The following is a 25135-nucleotide window of genomic DNA, read 5'->3' on the forward strand; positions in this document are numbered from 1 at the left end:
GGTCCTGCATGTGGGTCAGAAAGATTCAACCCAATATGTCACTCATAGTCTGACTGAAGCCAGTTGTTGAGACACGGTGCAGGGTGGCACATGGTTTTGTAGAGGCCCCATTACTTGTGTCCGCATTTCAGGCTTTCATGTTATGAGATTTAGTAATATTTGGCACTCAATAGGATGATATGATGCTCCTCCCATGGTGGTGTCTGCCTTGTGTGTGAGGGCCCTCATGTACTCACTGGTTCCAACATCCAGTTCAACATGCACTGCTGGTCAAAATCTTATCGTTCTTATAAATTTTTTTCTCATCAGAGAATAAAACCTCTACCTTTAAGATATTTTTTCAGCACTAGTGGCCTTTATTTATTTATTTTTTTTTGACAGTAGGCAGACAGGAAAGAGGGGTAGAGAGAGGGGGAGACATTCGGCAAATATCGCCGGGTCTGGGACTCAAACCCGGGGCGGCTGCTTCGAGGACTGTAGCCTCCGTATATGGTCGCACGCTTAACCCCTTCACCATCAGCGCCACCCCTAAAACCTCTACCTTTCAATGTATTGCCTATGGTTCTTATTTGGAAAGCAAAATAGGTATGTTTATATTGTAGGAGAAAATGTAGCCTTTGAAAGCATTTTTGTTCTTTAAGTCCTTCTCTCACAGATGTCTTATGGTTATTGGGCTGCAGTCACCAGTTTGGTTGAACATCTACCTGTAAGATCCTCCAGCTCACCACAGGTGAAATCTTTTGGGTTCTACCTCTTGAATTCTTTCTAAAAACCCACTGTCTTGCTACATTTAACCTCTGCAGGGATCATTGCTGCGAGATGAAGCCGTTTTGCCTTTGCCACTGGGAGGTCATGACAGTGTGAATGCCTCACAGAAATTGTCATAATATCTAGATTTTTGCACAGATGATGATGAGCAGCATGTTTGAATTTCAGATGCGGTTTCCAGATGTTTTTCTACCTTTTTTGTCTTGCTCCTATTTCTTCCTTTTGCAGAAAATTCAGTTACTTGCAATTTCTTTTCTGGCCTAAATATGTTGGTCAGGAGTGTAAAACTGCCCTATCCCCACATATGCTCTGCCTGTCAGCTGGCTAAAAGAATGATGATATACTACTCTGCATACAACAAAGACAAATTTGACTGTTTTTTGGCTGTCACAAAAAACATGGAAAGTCATGGTGTTGAAACTAAAGGAGTCAATAAACCCGACAATAATCCCATTAAGGTAATGCTGTTTTACAGCTACAGTTCGGCGCTACAGAGTGCCAACCTGAACAGATAGGCTGACTAATTAACCAGCTAATATCAGCTTGTTATAAAGCCCCTGGGAAATTTAGATGTAAAATTATTTTAGTTAAACCAAGAAGTTTGTTTCTGACTGGAAAAGAAACAGGCATCTCCCAAAGAAAATAAGATTATGTACGTACAAAATATTTTTAATTTTTCACATTTTTTTTTATAATTCCTAGCATTTTTTTCTCAACTTTAACAAAGTTGGAATTATTTATACCCTTCTCAATAATTAATAGAGCAACCGTTATTTGCATTACAGCAATCAAATGCTTCTTTTAACTACTGACCAGCTTTTTACAAGTTTTCTTTGGTATTTTGACAAAATATGTTTGGTGATGACCTCCAAGTCTTTGAGGTTGGGGGCCTCCTTGCCATAACCCTAATCTTTAGTTCCGATCAAAATCAGGTCAGGACTCTGGCTGTCCACTTCAAAATGTCAATGTTGCTTCCAGTCAGAGGAAACACGGTGGTAAAATTCAAAGATTACTTTAAATCTAAAACTACGAGGGCTATAAATAATTTCCGCCTTAACTGTACTTGCGTTACTCTATAAAGAGTAGAACGTCAAAAGGATATAATATTCTGTGTAAAGGGCCCTTGAAAACTATCTAAATTTATGTGATGTGTATTTTTTCTCTTAAGTCTATGAAGCAACATAAAAATAACTGAAAATAAATGACTTAAATAACAATATTATTAGGGCTGAAAGAATTAACCGGATTAATCGCGATTAATCGATTACTGAAATAATCATCAAATAATTTAGTAATTGAAAAATCGAGCAGTAATTAGGCCAAAACTGTACAAACAATATACACATTTTGCATTTAAGATGAAAAACTTTCTTTGTCTGTAAATATGCTCTTTCCAGAACTTCTCAAGTGGTAAAGCTTTAGCGTCACCTGGTTCAAATTCTCCTATTATGCACCTTTGCTATCCGCTTATTAATCAGTTAATCGAAACAATTGTTGAGAGATTAACCAATTAGCATAATAATAGTTAGTTGCAGCCCTAATTATTATAAGTGGAATATCTAAGATTTTATTACTATTTTAGTAGCAGTATGAATAAATGCAGCAGTTTGGTCCTAAATAAAAGCTATTACACCCGGGTATAAATTCAGTTTCAAATGTTTGCATAAATAGTATATCATGACAAGTTCATACCAATCCATGCCTAATTCATGACCCCAAAAAATAACAAAGACATGGAGGGTTTGTGTTTTTCAGATACAGACCTAGAAGAGATCAGCTACAGACCCTCTATTCTGCCGTCTTTAATTTAAGCAGGAATAATGACCCTGCATTAAAAGAGGTGTGACAAGGTTGGCACAGAGTTATAGAAGGTTCAGGGACATGTTAAGACTGAATAATAAAGTCAGCCATGCTGCTTCTCTCTGTGGTATTATTATCGGTTTTTTAAATGTCACACTAAGGCAGTCATGTGTCATGTTTACTCATTTTATGTTTGCTATATATCTGCTGTGAAATATAAAGAATAAACAATGCATGCTTTGACTGACTAAATATTATCACCATGTGTGTTAAAGCATTGTGGGCAAACAGTCCCAGTCAGAAGTTCATGCGTAATTTTAGACTTTTAATGATTAATTTGTACTGTTCCCTTTCCACGGCTGAATTATAGAGCAGATAATGATTTTTAAAAACAGCTATTGGGAGAACAAGTGTAAAATTTGTGTGGATTTGTTCACAAAATGTCTAAATTATACATACAGGCTAAAATATATACATTCACCCTCACCAATACTTGGTTAAACATCCCTTAGCAAGTCACAGAGAAACCACACACTTCCGTAGCCATCAACATGGGCATTGATGGGTAGTAACTACTTACATTTACTTCAGTGAGTTTTTGAGAACAAATACACTTCTTAATATTATTTTAAAGTGACGCTGCTCTTACTTGAGTAGGATCTCTGGCTACCCTACCATATCTAGGATCTTTTAACCAAAAACTAGACACTAGGCACTAGTCAAAGACACACACTTACAGTTTATGTTAAAGTGAGACTTCGGGTATGTAAACAAGTTTGTTCTAATGTGATTTTCTGTGCATATTCGAGGTCACTTGAAGATTCAGTAAGCTGTATATATTGTAACTAGGAGTACTTTGTACTGTTCTAACATAGGTACATTACCTACTGCAGGTATTAGTTTTAAAAGCTTTATGATGTAATATAACTGATTTGGAAATGTGTGTTTCTTCTGCCTAAATGTCTTATTTTGTAATAATGTTACTTTTTTTAAGTAACATTTTATTTTAAATTTTATTCTTTAAAATACTAGAATTTTATCATTTTAAATTTTTTTATGTCTGTGTACATCATTTTATACAAATTAGATATTATGATCAGATACTCAGTACTTGAGTTTTTACCCTTATTCTGACCTACTCTTATTTTATTTAGATGACCACTTTTTACATCAACTTAAGTAAAAATATACTGCAGTAATGCTACTCAAGTACTACTTGAGTACACATTTTTGCTACACTACCCACCTCTGGAAATGGGGGAACCCATTTGAACTGGTTGGTTCCTTGACACACATCCAGCTCTTAAGCATAGTCCTCACATTTTACAGAGCTGAGGTTAGGGTCAATCCAGAAGTTTAATAGTCCCTCTCAGATTATTCTTTAGTTCCATTATCTGCATGTTTATTATGCCTCGCGATCAACTGAAAAGTCCTGACACGGAAAGTAATGTTGAAGTCATTCCACCAATATTACGCCTCTGATCAATCTCAGCAGGTAGTCAGAATCCCAACTGAAAATTGCAGTTACAAAGATGAGCCAAATCCCTATACACAAGACGTATTTTATGGTCAGACCAGACAAAGATTGTACGATGTCCGCACCATTAAACAAGCCAGTTTAAATTATCTCTGCCCTTTCTGTGCACATATGTCCAGCCAGAATTATGACACAAGCTTGTTCCTGGCAACAAAAAGCAGCTCACATATGCATGCACCCCAGCATGTATATGTGTGAGCTGGTATGTATAATTCTGACCTCATGTGGATTAGAAAAAATATAAAATAAATTCAAACCCAGGGCCGGATTTTTGTTTTTTTAATATTCCTTTAAGTTGATTGTTTTATAATCGCACCCTGAGAAAGAAAATCTTGAAAAGGATAATTAAAGACCCTGAAATTAAGGAAAATCAAGATCACTATAAATGTCCCTGTTAATTGTGTGATCTTTATCTCCATGTCTATTTTTTCACAGCACACATTAATGACCTACATCCACATGACACTATAAGCTGATGAGATGCAGCAGGGGGCCATTTCCTTCAGTTTGACCGTCCGCACATGAATCATGAACCATACCAGCAGCATACGTAAAATCAGTTTTGTTCAAACGCTAATCCCAAATCGCTAGCCTTAGAAGAAAGAGGGACAAATGACGGCGATTCCCTCCATTCCGTGTTCTGAGTTCCCGGGCTGCAGTAGTTCAGTTAACCGTTACAACTACTAACCGTCCCAATGGAAGTCGACTTCCAACCGCATGTAAACAGTCGCAGCTGAAAGCTAAAAGCAGCCTCCATATCCAGGCGAGGCGAAGCTGAAGGGACTGCGGCTTCGGCGCAGCAACAGCGCGGAAGGCACCGCGACTTTCCGCACTTTCTTTCAGAGGACCGTTTCGTGTCCGTTACTGCATCCACGCCTCATCGCAACTACTCGGTTCCATAGTGTAGCGGTTATCACGTCTGCTTTACACGCAGAAGGTCCTGGGTTCGAGCCCCAGTGGAACCAATCACTTGTTTTCACTCTTTCGTTTAAAAAAGGGGGAAAGAAGTCTGTTAGCGACTGTTGGTAAAAGTGATGTCATTGCATTGACAAATAAAAAGTTTAAACGCATCCTGAATGTGGTCTCATAACGAGCCCATCTTGTATCATAACAACACCCAGCCCGGACAGTGAAGCAAAACCCATGTTCTTCATGCTTCTGTAGGCCTGACCGACTTGCACAGAATTTAGTGTTTTTTTGTGGTACTGTTTCTAGTCTTTTTTTCATCTCTTGCTGTCCCCGGTCGCAGCAGATGGCTGCCCTGTCTGAGTCTGGTTCTGCCAGACGTTCCTACCTGTTAAAACAGTGTTTATTCTCCCTTGTTGCCAAGGGATCGCTCTGAGGGAATTGTTGAGATCCTTTGCATAAAAATGTCCTGAGATTACTTTCTGCTGTATGTTATTGCAGTATAATTTTTTTTTTTGGTCTATTTAATTTTTTACTTAAATATGAATTATTATTATTATTAATTTATAAACCTTTCAGGATCCTTCCCGTTTGATAAAATAAAATGTCTCAGGATTTAAGTGGGAAAGTAGCAGTTGTTGCTATTTAAATGCACTTGATTATTGATCATCAGAAGGGCCCCTCTATAAAAGCAGCTGTTTTGGCAGTTTTCTGGTCTAGAGATTACATATTGTTAACACGATGCCGAGGAGGAAAAACCTTCACTTAGCAACTCACTTAGCATGTTAAATGTCGAAGGTCAGAACAAAACAATTAAGATAAGAATGATGCCTCTTCCATCTGAACAGGATACGTCCGCCTGCCTTGGGTTTGGAAAGATACTACATAACAAGGCACAACTTCTGAAACAATGTTCTTTGGACAAATGAGACCAAAATAGAGTTGGTTGGCCATGATGCAGAATGTTATGCTTAAATGAAACCAATCATACCAGCAGACACCCCTCATACCAACTGTCAAGCACCGAGTTGTCGATTATCAACTCCGCTGTATGTATTCTAGAGTCAAAATATGATGCCATTTGTCTGACAGTTGAATCCTGACAGAGACTGGGTCAAGAAACAGAACCCTTATCCCAAACATAGTAAATCTAAAACAGCTGAAAAAGACAAGAAATCAACATATTGCAATGGCCCAGTCAAAGCCAAGACCTCAGCCAGATTGAAATGCTGTGGTGGGACCTAAAGAGACGTGCGGAAAAAAAAGACATGCCAGTAAACCTCAATGAACAGGAGCAATGTTGTGAAGAAGTGTGGGAAACATTTCTACATTGTCTGTGAGAGACTATACATCCATCCATTTGCTATACCAGCTTCTTCCGTACAAGGTTGCCGGGGAGCTGGTGCTAATCTCTAACTGTCTACAGGCAAGAGGCAGGATACACCCTGGACAGGTCGCCAGTCCATCGCAGGACATACCTAAGGGCAATTTAGAGAGACCAATTAAGCTAACAGTTATGTCTTTGGACTGTTGAAGGAAAGGAAGCCGCAGAAGCCACGCATCCACAGAGAGAAAATGCAAACTCCATGCAGAAAGGAGACCTTCTCACTGCGAGGCACCAGTGCGACCAACTGCGCCACCAAACACGCATTATGACTTTAAACCTTATGGTATGTATTTAACTGCGATTTTATGTAAAATATCAACAGTAGCACCTAACTGAAATGGAAGGAATTTTTTTTTTACATGGTTCTAACACATTTATACAAATAAAAATTTGAAAAGTGTGATATGCATGTGTTTTCCACTCACCTGACACAACACAATGTAAAACCACCTTTAACTGCAATAAGAGCTACAAGTCCTTTGTGGGTATGTCTATACCAGATTTGAACACACAAAGACTGAAATCTTTGCCCATCCATCTTTGCAAAATAGGTCAAGCTCAGTCAGATTGGTTGGAAAGTGTCTGCCAACATTACTTTCAAGTCTGACCTCAGATTCCTGTTATCATTTAGCTAAAGACTTTGATTGGGCCATTGTACCACATGGATAGGTTTTACTTAAACAATTGCACTGTAGCTTCTGATGTGTTTCGTTGAGTGTTGTGAGGTTAACTTTTACCCCACTGTTAAGCTGCCCTAAACAGGTTTTATTTCAGTATTTCCCTTCATGTACTCTTCCATCAAGGCCAGATTTGTAGAATGCATAACTGTTGTCCAGTTAACCAGGATGGCTGTGGATCTCTAAAGGACCTCTGGAGTTCCTATGGTCCTTTTTTAGAGGTCTTAAAATGAAAGGGGCCAATTACAAATGAAAACACAAAATGTAAACCTATCATTTTCTGTCACTTCACAGTCATACAATTTGCGATAATAATCATAAGTTTCCGAGTTGCCGTTATAATGTGATGGAATGTGATATAATTCAATTTTTATAAATAGTTTGCAACGCTCTATATTTCAATAGGAATAGATAGATAGATGGAACACAAATGTGATGATTTACATGTGTTGAGTCTCTCTGTTATCAGCCTCCACAGGTGTTAACCGTCCGCTAAATGCAGCACCATCCTTGTATTTTAACGGCTACTTATTGCTAGCTAACAAGCAAATAAGACATGGTTAAACATAAAAAAATTACTGACCCATTCTTCTGTTCCGTTGTGGAAAAGCCGCATCTCAGTGGGCCAGCTCACTTTTAGGTGGGAATACATGACTTTGTAACCGTCCACACTCTGTCCATCTCTCTGTTTCTGCGCTGGAAAAAAGAGGGCAGCAACGGTTACCTTAGCAACAGCGCCACCTGTATTCTAACCGAAAGCGATAAGCAGTTGTCTTCGGCGCTGTACAAAACTTAATAATGGAATAAATTAAAACTCTCGGGAGCGTTTAGTGAAATTTTTAAAAAGGTCGAAAGAGGTCGCGCTGTTTGAGTGCGGCGCCTCTTCTAATAACCGGATGTTGTCTTCTTCTGATATCCTCCGGTGCTACAGGCATTTTTGTCCCCAAAATGGCGAACGTTGCTGCCGCTACTGTGGCTGCTGCGGCCGCAGCTGCCGCCGCGAACAGAGATCCAGCCGTCGATCGGTCTTTACGATCAGTGTTCGGTAAGTTGAGTTTTAAAAGAGACAGTTTAATACGTTCAAGCATAAAATAGTAAATAAAAAAAAATCAGCTAATGAATGAAGACCTTCTAGCTCACTCATTTAGCCAGACAGCGGGCGAACACATGACGCTAACGAGCAAACAGCTTCTTTTTGGAAATATTAGCGTGTTTTCTGTGTTTTTATTTTATATTTTGTGTTCTTATTTCAGTTGGAAACATTCCATATGAAGCCACAGAAGAGCAGTTGAAAGACATATTTTCTGAAGTCGGACTTGTTGTCAGCTTCAGGTAGGTAAAGGAGAGATTTTCACCAGGATAAAGGTACACTTAATTGTTGGCATTCTTTGTTTATTAATACATGTTCCTCTAAATAAAGTAAGAATATTTCTTATGAAGCAATTGTTTTCTGTAATTAAATTAAAGAAAACATAAAATTGCAATAGTACTTACAGAAAAGTAATGACCTGCACAATCATGGAGAAGACTGTTGACCTGGCAGATTTCCAGCAGGAAGTACTTAACAAAAAGAGGGCAAGCAGCAGAGGGTCGTTGCAAAAAAAGCCACCTGGATAAAGTGAGTGTGAGTGCTACATCCAAGCATGTCAACAGCAAGTTGAAAGGAAGGAAAGGTGTGTTAGTAAAAAGGGCCACAAGCAACAGGGGCATCCTTCAGTTGATTGTGAAGCATAGCCCTTCAATCTTTTACTTCTGGTGGAGTTTCACAAGGTGCGGACTGGAGCTGAAGTCGAACCTATCCTGGACATTTGGTACAACTGTTGCCTTCCGTGTGTCTGGTTTGAAGTTTCCACAGCCAATGAGGACGTGGAGAAAACTGCCATCTGCCCGTGTTGGTCCACTTGGGTTGGTCAACTTCAACGCCAACACATCTGTCTTTTCATGAAATTTTAGAGCACTTGATGCTTCCCTCTGCTGACAAGCTTCATAGAGATGCTGATTTCATTTACAGCAGCACCTGGCATCTGCCAACATTGCCAAAAGTACCAAAAACAGGGTTTAAATTCCATGGTATCAAGGCAAACGCTCTTGACCTAAACCCTACAGGTAATCTATAGGTATTGTCAAGAGAAAGATAAGAGACACCAGACCCAACACACTGAAGGCTGCTATTAAGGAAACCTGAGCTTCCTAAATATCTCAGCAGTGCTACAGGATGATCATCTCCATTTTTTGTCATATTTATGTAGTAAATTATGCCGAAATACGAAGAACTGAGTCAGTACAGTGTACAGTACATGAACAAACGTATCAGTATGCTGACATTTCTGTGTTAACACTCCTTTTTTTAAATTGGGCTTGCATAAAATTGTAATCTAATGAGAAACCGAGGTTTGGGTTTTCATTAGCTTTAAGCCATAATCATCAAAATTTACTGAAATGCTTGAAATATGTCACTCCGTGTGACTGTGAATCTGAATGAGTTTCAATTTTTAATTGAATCTCTAAAAGATCGTTTCCAAATGCTCTAGTTTGTTGATATGCACCATCCTTCACTTCTTGTTTTTATCATGTAGATGTTATTGTGATTATACTTTCCTTGTAATTTTCAGGTTAGTTTATGACAGGGAGACAGGAAAGCCAAAGGGATATGGCTTCTGTGAGTACCAGGACCAGGAGACGGCCCTCAGCGCTATGAGGAACTTGAATGGGAGAGAGTTTAGTGGTCGGGCTCTCAGAGTCGACAATGCAGCTAGTGAAAAAAACAAGGAAGAGCTCAAAAGTAAGTCATTGCACTAGTTTAAACAATGGAGATATGGTTACTATGTCTGTCTTTGCGGCAAAAAATAACAACACTGTTCTGTTCAGGTCTGGGAACAGGAGCCCCTATTATCGAATCTCCATATGGAGACAGCGTTTCACCAGAGGAGGCTCCAGAGTCCATCAGCAGAGCTGTGGCAAGTCTTCCACCTGAGCAGATGTTTGAATTGATGAAACAGATGAAGGCAAGTTGGTTTACTGAATTTATAGATAGATAGATAGATAGATAGATAGATAGATAGATAGATAGATAGATAGATAGATAGATAGATAGATAGATAGATAGATAGATAGATAGATAGATAGATAGATCTATAGATCTGCCAACTGAACCACATGATCTGGAAAAGTCTAGGATATATGGATTATTTATTTACATTCGAAATAAATATACTCAGTCTGTATATGATTTCCAACTTCATGACTCCACATAGGTGCCCATCAGTGCCTTACAGGTCCTGTGCTGCACAGCATGTCTGCTAAACAGACCCTGTCTTTACACATCTGACAGCCGGCTTCAGAGAGAACCACTGAAGAAGCATCAGTCAGTAGATTTTTCATCCCCAAGTATAAAAATGTTTTGCTCCACCAAAGTTTTGTGGTACGGCTTCATATTCTGATAAGTGGAAGTGTGTTTCATACTCTAACCATGAAGTAACAGATGTAGCTTCCTATCTTTCATGGTTCCTTTGCCACATGAAATAGTATGAACTTAAATGGGGTGTTTTCCAGCTCTAGATAAATACCGAAAAAGTAAAGTTAGAGTTAGAAGAATTAGAAAAAATATTTTTTCTTTGCACACTTTATTCCCAATCTCGTGTTCAAAAGTTGCGTCCATCTTGCCTATACATCCATATTTCCGTCTATCCATGTTTAAAGCCAGACAGTTCAGATATCTACATCCATAAATTCATAGTTATAGATAAACACTTTAGCAATAATACATTAACAACTGAGCTCAAATGGACTGAGAACTCTGCAGATGTAAGTTTGGAAAATTATGGAAATTTGACATGAAAAATGCATCAGAACCTGAATCTTTGTGTACTGCCATGTGCATTTTTTGAAGTTTTTCTTACATATGTTACCCAGAATTTTTATCCTATTGTGAGCTCCAGGACTGATTTGTGTAAAAAAAAAAAAATTTCCCCCTAGCTGTGTGTACAAAACAGTCCCCAGGAGGCGAGAAACATGTTGCTGCAGAATCCGCAGTTGGCCTACGCTCTGCTGCAGGCACAGGTCGTTATGAGGATTGTTGACCCCGAGATCGCTTTGGTGAGTATGAGGAGATTCATTATCTCCATTAAAGAATACCTTGTTCTTAATGGTAACATCATCAGATTTTAGAATTAGAAATGGGTTTATAAACGGCAAAAAAAAAAGTTTCCTTTTCTGTACAGAAAATGTTGCATCGTCAAACACCAGTTCAGCCCCTGGTCCCCAGCGGTCAGGTTGGAGGAGCACCTCCAGTCAATCCTCCGGCACAGCCCAATGTTCAAGTCTCACAGTCACAGCCTGTGGTAAGCTGAAGACCGAGCCTTCGCTCTAACGCTTCTTCAGGCTTTACTCTAATTTATGGCATTCAGGTTGGGTGCAGCGTGGATAAATGTAAAAACCATAAAACAAGCTTCCAATGTCCACAGGTAATTGGATATAAAAACTATAATTCTGTTTAATAAAAGTAAAAAATGTGAAGAAACTGGATTAAAAGTTACATGTCTCAACCGAAAGCAGGCTAACACATTATAGGGTCACTTATTAATTTGTGTTTTGTCTCATTATCAGCCTGTCATGCACATCAATGGAGCACCTCAGATGATGCAGCCCTCCAACATGGGCGTTGTCCCTGGACCAATGCCTCAACCAGGTCCTGGACCCGGACCTGGACCAGGACCAGTTGGGCCTCCAGGTAATCATTCTTCATTTCTTACTGTAATCCCTCTTAGACTGATGATGCTGTTCACTATGTCCAATAAAATGTTCCGCGTTCAGTTGTCTGATGTCTGCTATAAGGTTACAACACATTCATTTTGCAGGCAGATGTTTTGAGGGAAGTTAAACTTCATCAAGTGGAGATGAATAATATTTAAAGGTGTTTTCACACCTGAGGCGTTTGGTCCGTTGAAAACAAACTCTGGTGCTGTCCTCCCTTTGGGGTGGTCCATTGGTGTAGACACCAGGGTGTGGACCAAAACAACCATACTGAGACCGTTTGGAGAAGTTGGTCTCAGTACAGTTCGAAAGGAACTCTAGATTGGCCCGACCTGGATTCGACCTAGCTACCAGGTATACGCTGCAACCTTGAGCCAAACATCTTCCCGAAGCCCGGTTTCTGTTGCATTGTGGGATGCAATAGACTAAACAAACTTTTTTTTTGTAAAGCGCCATGCAACTTTCAAGACGTATCTTCAGAATCTTTCAGTATACTTCTCGGATTATTTTGGCTGACATGGTACCAAGAAACACAATGATATTCTATTTTGCGTGTTTTTTACCAACTCAGAACACACAATCTGCTGCCCGTATTCACATTTTATACTCCCACACCAGATGTGTGTGAACATTCTTACGCGGTTAATAGTGACCGGTTCTGGTTCGCTTGGAGTTTTCTCTGTGTGAAAAGGAACCGAACCACCAGATAAAGTTACCAGTTAAACTCATCAACTGATTTGGACCAAAGTAAATAAACTATAGATGTGAAATCAACCTGAAAAATACGCCCTGCTTCCTTTTTACCAAACTCTAAAACTACAGTATTTTAGCATTAATTTAGAGAAAAGTATTGCACAGATGTTGTACAATAACACATAAATTCAGAAAGTATTCAGGTCTGTTAATGGTACAGTTGAAACTAGATATTTACATATAAAGACACAGATCGTTCCTGGAAGGATTACCAATTTATTTCTATTTACTGAATACCAAAATATGCATATTTTAGATAGATATTCTACCTGTCTTCAGATTGGTAAGTTTGTATAAATATACTTGGTAGAATGGCCTTTTAAACCGTATGATTTGGGTCAAAGATTTTGGGTCTCTTTCCCAAAGCGTCTCACAATAATTTTGCTGTACTTTTGGGCCATTCCTCCTTACAGAACTCATGTAACTGGGTCAGGTTAGTAGGTCACACCTCTTCAGCTCTGCCCACAGATTTTCTATGAGACTGAGATCAAGGCTTTGTGAGGACCACTACAAAACCTTGACTTTGTTGTCCTTAAGAGACGTATTAACTAATATGGCTGGATGCTTCGGGTCATTGACCCGTCTGTGTCAAAGTTTTAAGCTGATGTTTTGAAATGTTGCTTCAATATTTCTACATAACGTTCTTTGCTCATGCTTTCTATTTTGAGAAGTGCACCAGTCTCTCCTGCAGCAAAACACCCACACAGCGTAAGGCTGGCACCACCGTATTTAATTGTTGGAACAGATGAACCTTCGAGCTTCAGAAAATTGTACCCAAAGATGAATCTGAGTTGTGGAGGTCCACATTTCTCTTCCTGACACTGTGGCTTACTTGTTTTGATGTTTTCACTAGAGTTATGTACATTTTTAATTTGCAAAGCATTGCTATAAAAACATACAAGGAAAAGGTAGAGATAAACAGCATTAGCACCCTGTTCTGGATGTTGCATTTGTATTAAAAAAAAAAGTTAATTATTAAATAATACTATGGCCTGTTTTCCAACAAACGGTAGGCCCCTGAGATAAGCTCCTTGGGAGGCTACACGAATAAACGTTTTTTAGAAGCTATAAATGATCCAGGAAGGCTGCAACTTCAGGAATGTTCAAACTAAGAGAATTTTCAGCCTCCGCGATTTTTCCTTCATTTGGAAATTTGTCCAAACACAGAGGCTTTACTTTGGAGGTGACAGATAACCCTTTAGAACTTTCAGTCGGGCCGATACCTTATGTTTCTTCTCTGGTACAGTCAGGTCATGTATTTTTTTAAAGAACTAAAAGGTGTTTGTTTCTGGACAACCAACAGATCTAACGTTTCCAAAGAATGTGTAAAATATGATTCTGTTTAAACATTTTAAATCACAAGCTGTTAAATTTTAGTCTCATAAAACAAATAGCTTCCTTTGCTCTGGCAGCATGTAAAGAAAATTAAACTCAAAGCAGCACAAAACACTGAAGTACTTTGAATATGCCACCTGTCATGGCTCATAAAGATCACAAGGTGTCACCAGACCCTCTGCTAATGTTCTAGCTGGATTGAAGTTCTTTCCCACAAAGACCTGTTTAGGCTTCATAATGTTGCTGAAAGTCAGATGTTAAAATTGTCTGATTTTGCTACGCTTTAATTTTGAAGGTGACCCCTCCTTCAGCCCTGTGTGTCCTTTGTGTGCATGCAACCATGTGATTAGCACCAAAATGCCGCTTCGCTTTCTTGAGTCCTGTGTCTCCTGTTCTTTTCACTTTAATGCTGCCTCAGGAAACCTACAGAATTCCCCCACAGGATCAGCTGGACCCGCTGCTATCGAGCGGCCTCAAGGTATCACTGTCATCCCCTCAGTTCTCCTGCCAGCTCAGTTGACACTTCAGGAGAGCTACTGTGCCACTACAGCGCAATCTTTTGATTTTAGTGTTTTATTTCCACTGTTCTTGCTTGCATGTCTGCTTCCTGCAATTTCTTTTTCCTTTTACTAGTACACAGTGCACCCTGAGAGTGCTAATCAAGCCTGTTTATGAACAGAGTAGAGTGTAAGTCTGCTATCATAAAAATGCCACGTCATGAGGGTGAGGCTGGATGTGAAAAGATATGGAGCTGGAAGGTGGGTCTGCAACTCATGGGGTTTTGGATAATTTTAACAATCAACCTAAAATAGTCATATATATAAAAGCAATACTATGCCTTTTTTTAAATGGATCTACAATGTAATGTTTATGCATGTTGTGAAGATGAATCTGAGGAAATCTACTTATAGCTATAATATATGGATAAAAACATGATAATATAAACAAATGTTTACAAAAGAGCTGCAAACAAACAAGAAACGAGAAAATGACTGAGAAATGAACAGTGCTCATGTACCAGCAGTCTACACAATCAAAAAAAGAACAAAATTCAATTGAACTCTGTTTGATTTATATAGCGCCGATTCACAACGCATGTTTTCTCAAGGCACTTCACAAAGTCAATTCAATCAAATCATACAGATTTCAAGTCAGGTACATACATTCCAGTTAATCCTAACTATCGAACAGTGCAGTCAGATTCAGTTATTTATTCAAATTGGTTAAAACGTTTTTTCTGTCTAAGGAAACCCAGCAGATTCCATCCAGTCAGTGACTTGCAGCATTCCCTCCTTCTCTGTCCTCATACTGAGCATGCATGTGGCGACAGTAGAGGAAAAACTCCCTTTTAACAGGAAGAAACCTCCAGCAGAACCAGGCTCAGTATGAATCTAGCTGTTGAGCATGTAGAGACAGTGGAAAGTCACTGGCGTTGACTTTGCAGCAATCCCTCATACTGAGCATGCATGTTGCGACAGTGGAGAGGAAAAATTCCCTTTTAACAGGAAGAAACCTCCAGCAGAACCAGGCTCAGTGTGAGCAGCCATCTGCCACGACCCACTGGGGGTTTGAGAGAACAGAGCAGAGACACAAAGAGAACAAAGAAGCACTGATCCAGGAGTCCTTTCTATGGGAAGGAAAAGTAAAACTTTAATGGTAGTAGCTCCTTTAGTGGCTTCATCTAGGAGAGAAAGACAGCTAAGCAGATGAACTCTGAACCAGTTTTTAAGTCTAGAGTATAAAAGAGAGCACATACAGTTAGTCACAGTAGAAGCTCAGCCAGTAGCTATGTCTAGGAGAGACAGAGTTAAACACGGAAAGACGGGGCCAAGTGTATCATCTGTAGAAGGAGCACATTAAGTTATTGGCAGCTGTAGCTCAGTCGATGTCCCCCTCCAGGAAGGTGCCACAGCTAAACACAGAGCCAGGCCAGATGTATCTTCTAGAAAGTGAAACAAACAGAGAGAGAACATAGAGTTAAAAGCTGAAATAACAGCAAATAATGCCAAATTGGATAGTAGTAGGAGGATGTAGTAGAGTGAGGGAAAGGTCCTCCAACAGTCTAAGCCTGTAGCAGCACAACTACAGAGATAGCTCAGGATAACCTAAGCCACTCTAACTATAAGCTTTATCAAAAAGGAAAGTTTTAAGCCTAGCCTTAAAAGTAGACAGGGTGTCTGCCTCACGGACTAAAACTGGGAGCTGGTTCCACAGGAGAGGAGCCTGATAACTAAAGGATCTGCCTCCCATTCTACTTCTAGAGACTCTAGGAACCACCAGTAAACCTGCAGTCTGAGAACGAAGTGCTCTGTTAGGAACATATGGAACAATCAGATCTCTGATGTATGATGGAGCTAGATCATTAAGGGCTTTGTATGTGAGGAGGAGAATTTTAAATTCTATTCTAATTTTAACAGGGAGCCAATGAAGAGAAACTAAAATAGGATAAATATGATCTCTCTTTGTAATTGTCATCAGAACTCTTGCTGCAGCATTTTGAATCAGCTGAAGGATTTTAACTGCATTTTGTGGACATCCTGATAGTAACGAATTACAATAGTCCAGCCTTGAAGTAACAAATGCATGGACTAGTTTTTCAGCGTCACTCCTGGATAGGATATTTCTAATTTTGGCAATGTTCCAGAGGTGAAAGAAGGAAATCCTTGAAACCTGTTTAATATGGGATTTAAATGACATGTCCTGGTCAAAAATAACACCAAGGTTTTTTACTTTATTACCGGAGGTCAATTTAATGCCATCCAGGTTAAGTGATTGACTAAGTAGTTTCTTTTTTAAAGACTCCGGTCCAAAGACGACAACTTCTGTCTTGTCTGAATTTAGAAGCAAAGAATTTAAAGTCATCCAAGTTTTTATATCTTCAAGACATGCTTGTAGTCTATCTAACTGGTTGGGCTCATCAGGATTTATGGATAAGTAAAGCTGAGTATAATCAGCGTAACAGTGAAAATTTATTCTATGCTGCCTGATAATTCTACGTATTGGAAGCATATATATAGTAAAGAGAATTGGCCCAAGTACTGAACCCCGTGGTACTCCACAATTAACCCTGGAGTTTAAAGATGATTTATCATTTACATGAACAAACTGGAATCTGTAAGACAAATAAGATTTAAACCAGCTTAGCGCTGTTCCCCTGATCCCTATAGAATATTCCAGCCTTTCTAAGAGAATATTTTATGATCGATTGTATCAAATGCAACACCGAGATCTAACAGAACCAGGACAGACACAAGTCCATTATCTGAGGCCATAAGAATATCATTAGTGAATTTCAGCAGAGCTGTTTCAGTGCTATGATGAGCTCTGAAGCCTGACTGAAACTCTTCAAACAGGTCATTGCTGTGTAAATGCTCACACATTTGATTAGCAACTATTTTCTCAAGAATTTTAGATAAGAATGGAAGATTGGCTATAGGTCTGTTTCTGATAACTCAGGAAGCTCCACAGAATCAAAACAGTCCAAACACAGATCAGGTTCTACAGTTACTTCTAATGTTGTCTCACTTGCTGAGGATGAAGTAATCATCTTCGGGAGTATGTCAAAGATTTTGTTTTTAATAGAATCAATTTTATTTAAAAAGAATCCCATAAAGTCATGACTGCTGAGAGCTAAGGGAATGGATGGCTCAACAGAGCTATGACTCGGTGCAAGTTTAGCAACTGTATTAAAGAGAAACCTAGGATTATTCTTGTTCTCTTCTATTAATGATGAGAAATAAGCTGTTCTAGCTTGGCGAAGTGTCTTTTTATACAACAGTAGGCTATTTTTCCTGATTAAGTAGGAATCATTTAGGTGTGTAGAGCACCATCTTCTCTCCAATTTTCTAACATGCTTTAAAGTACGCCGCTCTGAATTAAACCAAGGAGCTAGCCTCCTATAAATAATTGCCTTCTTTTTCAAGGGGGCTGCATTGTCTAATGCACCACGCAATGATGAAGAAACACTATGAACAAGAGAATCAATTTGTGAAGGGGAAGAAACAAAATTATTGCCCTCCACTGTGTTTTTCTGTGATAATGAGGAAATTAAAAGTGGAACAGATTCTTTAAAGGTTGTTATAAAGGTTTAAAGGTTACGCTATATTTAGGCTGTCACTTTCAGTGTCAGCATGAATGTTAAAATCCCCCACTATAATAACCTTATCGGTATTTAACACTAAATCAGATAAAAGGTCTGAAAACTGATCTAAAAATTGAGAGTAAGGACCTGGTGGACGGTACAAAACAACAAATGAAAGTGGTTTTAGTGCTTTGCAATTTGGATGAGGAAAACTAAGGATTAATTATTCAAGAGTTGTAGCTATTAATTTGTCTGGGACTAATCAATAAATCGGACTGAAAGATGGTTGCTTCTCCTCCTCGCCCAGTATTTCGATGTATGTGAAAATTTAAATAATTAGTAGTGACTCATTTATAGTAACATAATCTTCTTGCTGCAGCCAGGTTTCTGTGAGACAAAATAAATGAGTCTGATTGTCACAAGTCAACTCATTGACTAGCAAAGTCTTTGAAGAGAGAAATCTTATGTTCAATAAACCACAATTAATAGTTTTATTTTCAATCTCAGTGTTTATATTTATGAGATTTTAATGATATTTAGATTTCTTTTAATCTACTCAATTTTGGCTGTGGGCGAGACACTGTCTTAATAGGGTAATGGGTGGGTAGCAGTACAGAAGCTGCAGAGAGGAGTGTTAAACTACGACCTTGCTTCCTGGTCTGAACCTTGGGTTATCAGGGTTTTGGAGAACTAATCAATTCGGCCAGATTCCTAGAAAAAAGAGCTGCTCCATCCAAAGTGGGATTGATGCCGTCTCTCCGGATTAGACCAGGTTTTCCCCCAAAATGTTCGCCAGTTATCAATGTAACCCACATTGTTTTCTGGACACCACCTAGACAGCCAGCGGTTGAATGACAGCATGCGGCTAAACATGTCGTCACTGGTCCGATCGGGGAGGGGACCAGAGAAAATTACGGAGTCCGACATTCTTTGGGCAAACTTACTCACCGAAGCAACACTAACTGGTGAACTGGACAATATGTGGAAAAGCAGCGGACGTCTCAAGGAAAAACTGAATGACTTTCAGGAAACCTTGAGAAATATTTAGTGTTCACACAGTGTTTGCCTGTTTTCTTAGTACCACTTTTAGGTACTTTTTACCCATTTCTTTCTGTTTCTCTCTGTAATATCCTACAAAGGTGCTTTGGGATCAGAGATTTTGGGCCAATTTTTAAAGCAGGGACATCCTCCAAGTCATGGGTCAGAGGCCTCCGTACAAATAAAAGCCAACTTTAAAGTAAACTTTAAATGTAAAGCGCTGTATCACTAGAACCCTTTTTCCTAGAAGATCCACTTTCCAACTTATTACTACAGAGAAAAGGCTCAAATTTTCTGTTAAGGTCTACTTTTAACCCTGTGTGTCAAAGAGAGCAGTCAGTGTTATACAGCTCCGCAGCTAAACAGGATTTCATTATTTTTCAACATGGAGACAAAGAGGTAACACAGCTGTTATTGTAAACTGTAGCATCTTACATTAGCACAGTTAGCATTCTGTCTGTGTATATTCCCTGCAGCGTAATTAGACCTGTACTTCAACTGTAACAGTGTTGTCAAAATCCGCATGTTCCATGACGAATAGAACTGGACTTTACACAAAGCAGGGATGTTGCAAAGTAAAAAAAACAGTGACAAACTTGAGTCCAGTGGTTGACGCATGATGGGCCTAAGGTTTCCACTGTCTTCTCCTGGAATGTTACACTAGGTTAACACCAGCAGTCAACCATTCATTTCCTCTAACTGCTTCCTTATTTACTGACAGCTCGGCTGAAAGCAACATTTTAAGATCAAAGAGATTTTACTTTTCCTCCACAGTTAATTTCCAGGATCTTACAGATACGGTAAAATGGATGTATTTAAACATTAATCATACTGAAAGGGTAACTGCTGCAGAGGAGACAGTTGGGCTGTTGTGAAACAGGAACACTTACTCTGATTGCGTTTTACTTGTAGGATAACGATCACGTTTAGGTATATTTGAGTTTGTCAAAGAGGAAAATTAGTCCAGATGTCTTTTTGTAGAATATTGGACACCTGTCAGGTCCCCATTCATTTAACGTGAAATACACTGTTAATTTGCATGCCTGCTGTCTGATTTCTAAATAACTTCAGCTAAAGTGAAACACCAAAGCCTGGTGTCCTGATGTGATTATTATAAAAGGAAAACCTCATTGTAATGTTTATTTCTGTGACCTGTTTTAACCCATCCTAAAACAACTGTTGCTTAGGGCTTCTGTTAAAGCCAACGCCTTTTAATAGGTGTGTGAAGGCTGCGAAATCAGGGTTTTTGAAGATTACTCAACAGTATTTTTGGCTTTCGTTTGATTTATTTTGCGATTTTTCTGTCCTTCAGGACCGGGCGGTATCCCACCTAGAGGGCTGCTGGGTGACGGTCCCAATGATCCCAGAGGAGGAACTCTGTTGTCTGTCACCGGAGAGGTTATCGACCCCAGGTAAGAACCGTCACTTTGTCCTGGTAACAGAGCTGCTGCAGACTGTCCATTCATTAACTAGTGAAAGCAGCAGGCACTGTGGTGAGAAAAGCTGTAGATTACCTCTACAAAGCCTACATCTGGTGGATATTTACTGGTAATTAATTAAACAGAAAGACTAATCTGCAGCTCCAGGTTCAATGTGATCTCATGGTGCTTTTGTCCTTTTCTGTACTTAATTGTTTTGGTTAACTGTCTGCACCCGCTTATGTTTTTATTTAGCCGGGCCTACATGGCTGCTCCACCACCTCACCAAGCCCCATCCATACATATACCACAGATGGGAGGTGGACCACCACCAGAAATGAGAGGGCCTCCAATGCCTGAACCACGAACTATGATGGTGGACCCACGAGGTCCTCCGATGATGGAGCCACGGGGGCCGCCGATGGAACCTAGAGGTACCTGCCACAAGAGAAACAGACATTCTTGAAGATTATATTTATCTGATTTGGGTTCGTTACAAAGCTTAGATCAACAGCTGGCAATCTAATTCAATGACCAAAGTAAAAACAAATCTGAATATTATTATTTGGCAACTACATGGATTCTATTTGCCTGAAACTGTTTTCCCTTTTCTTCCCCAGGCCGTGATCCGAGGGCAATGGATGCTCGCGGGCCTGTGACTGGTCAGAGGGTTGCCATTGTGCCTGGAATGCAGGGCCCTGTTCCACATGCGATGGGTCAGAATGCTCCTCCGCCTGCAAGACCGGTAAATGTGGGAACCTTATATCTGTCAGCTGTTCGGTTAAAAGCATTCTGCTGCTGAGACTGTTTCTGCACATTTCACACTCTGACGTCTGTGGGCGTTTGCTAAGTGATTAAACTTTTTAATATCTTTTTGTTTTTATAAAATCACATTTGAGGTTTCTTTTAGTTTTGGATCATATATTGTTGTTTCCCACCTAGAGCTGACTACTTTACCCGCTCGGTTGTTCAGTTAATCCCCTACAATCTAAACACATTCTTTCTGCCACCACACCTTTACTTATAATAACAATATACAAAACCTAGAGTTGGCTGTTAGTAACGTAGATGTAGAAGAATAGCCATTTTGAGATCTGCAGGTCATTAGGTGGTTTTTGCCTCAGATGTTTGGTATCTGAACACTGTTGAAGAGCTAATATTCCACACTCGATGCAAAAATGCAAATATGACTTCTGTATGGAGCTAAATTGGGGCCATAAAGTTTGTTCAAATGAAAAAAATGTAACCTGAAAAATAAGTTTGTTCAAAAGAAAAAAATTTAAACCTGAAAAATAAGTTTGTTTAAAAAAACAAACATTTGAACCAGAAAAATTATTTTGAACCTCCCCCCGAAAAAATGTAAAAACTGAAAAAAAAAGTTTTGCAACTGATAAAAAAAAAGATGTGAAACTGGAAAAAACAAGTTCAAAACTACTTTTCAGATTCAAGTTTATTTTTTTCGAACTTGCAGATTTTTTTTCGGCTTCAAACTTCTGGCCCTGTTTTGGCGTGGGGGGCGGAGCCTCAGATCACGGGGTGCAGAATCATGACTGACAGCTCAACACAGCGGCTGAACAACATATTCCCAGCTGTTGCATTCAGGGACCGTGGGATCTGGAATTATCTTTAATACATCATCGATATTCTATATATATGTGATTGGTTTTGAAAGATAACAGCAGCTTACGTGAATACATGACGCGCATCTCAGAGGAGAAAATATGATCTTGACAGATTTGCACAGCATTTTAAGTCTGTGTTGGAGATTTCCCATGCTCTCAACATCAAGCAAAAGAACCGCCAGACTAAGCGGCAGTATGAAAGCAGATGCAAAACGAGCTGGTATTTTCCGAATATCCTTGCATAATTAAGCCTGGACTTGTTTTCACATGGACTGGACTCGGGTTTCGGTTTCTGGTCCATTTTTGATTAAACGTGTTTGGTCTCCTTTTAGTGAAGTGACTCACAGCCAGGGGCAAACTGGCATACGAGGCAACTGAGGAAATCCCCGGTGGACCGCTGGCTTAGGCATTTCTTATTTTGTGAATGTGTAGTTTTTAATAATCACCTTTCACAGACGCAGGGTGCTGGGCCGGTGATTCAGCTCGTGGGCCGGTGGTTCACTTCAGCCCGTGAACATTCGACTCACTAGCTGAACCACCGGCCCACCGCCCAGCACAGACCCAGGGTGAGCGTGACATCAAGTACGGAAGAGGCGACAGTTTCTGGGGCGCTAATATTTTTCTGGACCATTGTGCCCTAAACTATGCCATATCAACCTGTTATGGATAACCTTTATTTATATGACTCATAGCAGTTTTTCCCATTCATACCATAATAATATAAAGCATAAGTTCTAATGTTTCCTTTTGTTAGAATAGGACAAGAATGCTGTGATTTGGGGTTGTTTGGTTTTTGGTTTCGGGTTTTTTCTTTATATGTTCTTCGCATCTCAAGTTTTGAATCATGCTTCTGTTTATTATTTTCCTGTTTATGTTTTTGTTTCATGTTTTTCTGTTTATAATTCTATTAGTTTGTTTCCTTGGATTTGCGTTCTGTTCAAGCCATGTTTTGCTCCTGTCACGTTGTGTTCTCTGTTAATCAACTTTATTCGGTTCACCTGCACCTAGTTAATCTGTCTTGCTTCACCTGGTTCACACTCCATTTATACACACCTGTTCTGTTTACACATCGCAGATCAAATCATGTCTTGTTTTGTGGTTCATGCCAAGCCTGTCAGTTTATTGTTTTGTTCCTGCCTCTTCTGAGAATGAGTTTTTGTTTTTTATTTTTTTTTCACTTACCATCACGCTGCCTGCTCGTCTGCATTCTGGGGTTCTATCTCGCAAGCCCTAACAAAAAATGCTCATCGACACACATTACAAGGATAAATGGCCCAAGGTTTGTCATGAATGACCTGTGGCTGGGGCACTGGGTTTGATGGTGGAGCAGGCTGTAACTGGTTTGATAAGAATGCAGGGTGCGGTAGCTCGGACAAACCTATCCTCGTATACCAGTTTGCCCCTGGCTTGTTTTTTCTTTTGAACAAACTTTTATTTTTCATGTTCAAATTTCTTTCGTTTGAACAAACTTTATGGCCCCAATTTAGCTCCATACTTCTGTGGTTAGTAGCATGTTTGCTAGCACATTAGTTAATGCTCGCATTCCACTTAACTTGAACATAGATCCGTTATGTTGTCTATAATTTGCACCATTAATGGCTGACATGCTGCTATTAGCATGTTGGCAAACTAATCTTATTTTTTCACTACATTAAGCTTTAACACCATTTTTCTAGTGCTTCTAGTGGTCTACTGCTTAGACGAAAGTCCACCTTCTGAGGTTTTTCAGCTGTTTTTTTTTCATCTGTCCTGAAGGTCGACTGATTCTTCAGCTTTTATTTTAAACACATCAGGTTGAGAACGTCGGTCTTCGCTGACTTCAGCTTCTTCAGCAGTTTTCTGCTTCGGCTTCTGCTTCTCAACATGGTTTTAGTCTATTTGAAAGATCTTTCTTTTATAATACTTCTGATACCTTGTTCCTTTCAAAAATGGGTTTTGCTTCAGATAACCCTCGTCAGCGTTCACTCTGTACTTTTTCAGGGAATTTGTATTTTTTTTAGTTTATCCAGGGAACTTCTTTATGTTGCATCTCCTTTGTTTACTTTAATATGTTGGTTGTTGCCTGTGCACACACAAGCAGCAAATAGTCTTAAGTGTGTTTGGTAAGAAGTGATTTTCTTTTAAAACAAATATTAACTGTTTATAGTTGAGGTGGTGCATGGTACAGTGGTGGACATTGTTCTTCTTTCCTAACTGAAACACTTTGAATAAAAGCCACAAGTACCTTACTGTCTTCATAACAAGTTACTAGGTGACAGATATCAGAATTTTGTTTGTAACCAAACTGTTTTTATAATGAGATGAAGAAAAATACAAAATAAGCCAATGCTCAATTACACTGAACTGAACTCACATCAAACTGAACCCATCATGCAGGGTCCAGGTATTTCTGGGGTGCCCCCATCAGGAGGCAGCTTCAGTCCAGGCCAGAGTCAGGTCTCCACTCAGGATCAGGAGAAGGTGGGTTTCAATTTTTTTTGTTGCTGATGTTTTCGGTCTGCTTTCATGCAGTTTAACGTCATTCAACTTCTTCCTGTCTCCTTTCAGGCTGCCCTGATCATGCAGGTCCTGCAGCTGACCCCAGAACAGATCGCCATGCTCCCCCCGGAGCAGCGACAGAGCATCCTCATCCTCAAAGAGCAGATTCAGAAAACCGCCTCGGGTGCGCCATGATTCTCCAAGAAGGCAGAGGTGGAGATTCTCTTCACTGTTCTACCTGCAACAGTTTAAAGCAGGAAGATGTTTTCTGATTTAAATGTTTTCTGTCATTCCTGTTGCGGGATCTGCTGTCCCTTCCTGATGCACCTGCTGAAACAGGCCAGAAGATCACCTATCTTGGATTATTGTAGTTTTATTTAGTCTGTGTTGTGTGAAGAGTGTAGGATTGATCCAAATGACCTTTACAAAGATGGTTAAAGCGGTCAGGGGCAAAGGTTTTCTCTTTCTATAAAGCAAACTGTTGTAAACTCTCTGGAAACTGTTTTTTTTTTTAATAAAACAAATAAATTTACAAAATTTCTTCCTACTTTTATTCCAAAATACTTAAGATTTAAACCAGAAA

General features: G+C 39.5%; 2 protein-coding genes and 1 non-coding gene across 9 annotated transcripts in view; 2 read left to right on the plus strand and 1 right to left on the minus strand.

Annotated features, from left to right (window-relative positions):
• bcorl1 (BCL6 corepressor-like 1) overlaps positions 1-7781 on the minus strand; it is a 42425-nt gene extending 34644 nt beyond the window's left edge. For 3 of the 6 annotated variants that reach the window (XR_007036221.1, XR_007036220.1, XM_047352786.1), the window contains exon 1: positions 7659-7780. The gene's annotated coding sequence lies outside the window, so the exon portion shown is untranslated. Of the gene's footprint in view, positions 1-7658 lie in introns of all 6 variants that reach the window. The other 3 variants (XM_047352791.1, XM_047352790.1, XM_047352789.1) reach the window with 2 other exon arrangements.
• trnav-uac lies at positions 4998-5070 on the plus strand. Its single transcript has one exon. It is a non-coding gene; the product is annotated as a tRNA-Val (tRNA).
• Positions 7782-7840: 59 nt separating the features above from the next.
• Positions 7841-25084, plus strand: cstf2 (cleavage stimulation factor, 3' pre-RNA, subunit 2). Of its 2 annotated transcripts, XM_047352793.1 has the most exons (13): positions 7841-8120; positions 8329-8407; positions 9688-9857; positions 9944-10080; positions 11051-11170; positions 11296-11415; positions 11681-11804; positions 14334-14393; positions 20347-20446; positions 20708-20886; positions 21073-21197; positions 24451-24534; positions 24622-25084. In XM_047352793.1, exons 1-13 carry the CDS (start codon positions 8024-8026, stop codon positions 24745-24747), a joined length of 1521 nt encoding a protein of 506 aa, XP_047208749.1. In that variant the 5' UTR covers positions 7841-8023; the 3' UTR covers positions 24748-25084. The 2 variants fall into 2 exon arrangements, with proteins under 2 accessions (XP_047208749.1, XP_047208750.1); XM_047352794.1 differs by lacking the exon at positions 14334-14393 and having other exon boundaries at positions 7844-8120.
• The last annotated feature ends 51 nt before the right edge of the window (positions 25085-25135 follow it).

This window comes from Girardinichthys multiradiatus, chromosome 23 (assembly GCF_021462225.1).
Source record: "Girardinichthys multiradiatus isolate DD_20200921_A chromosome 23, DD_fGirMul_XY1, whole genome shotgun sequence".
In the NCBI taxonomy this organism is placed as follows: domain Eukaryota; kingdom Metazoa; phylum Chordata; class Actinopteri; order Cyprinodontiformes; family Goodeidae; genus Girardinichthys; species Girardinichthys multiradiatus.

Excerpts from the sequence above, each read along its gene's own strand:
- cstf2 (XM_047352793.1), top strand. The coding sequence starts at position 8,024 with ATGGCGAACGTTGCTGCCGCTACTGTGGCTGCTGCGGCCGCAGCTGCC. Across the intron at positions 11,171-11,295 it reads TTGACCCCGAGATCGCTTTG|AAAATGTTGCATCGTCAAAC; the intron begins GTGAGTATGAGG and ends TTTTCTGTACAG. Across the intron at positions 21,198-24,450 it reads CTCCTCCGCCTGCAAGACCG|GGTCCAGGTATTTCTGGGGT; the intron begins GTAAATGTGGGA and ends CCCATCATGCAG.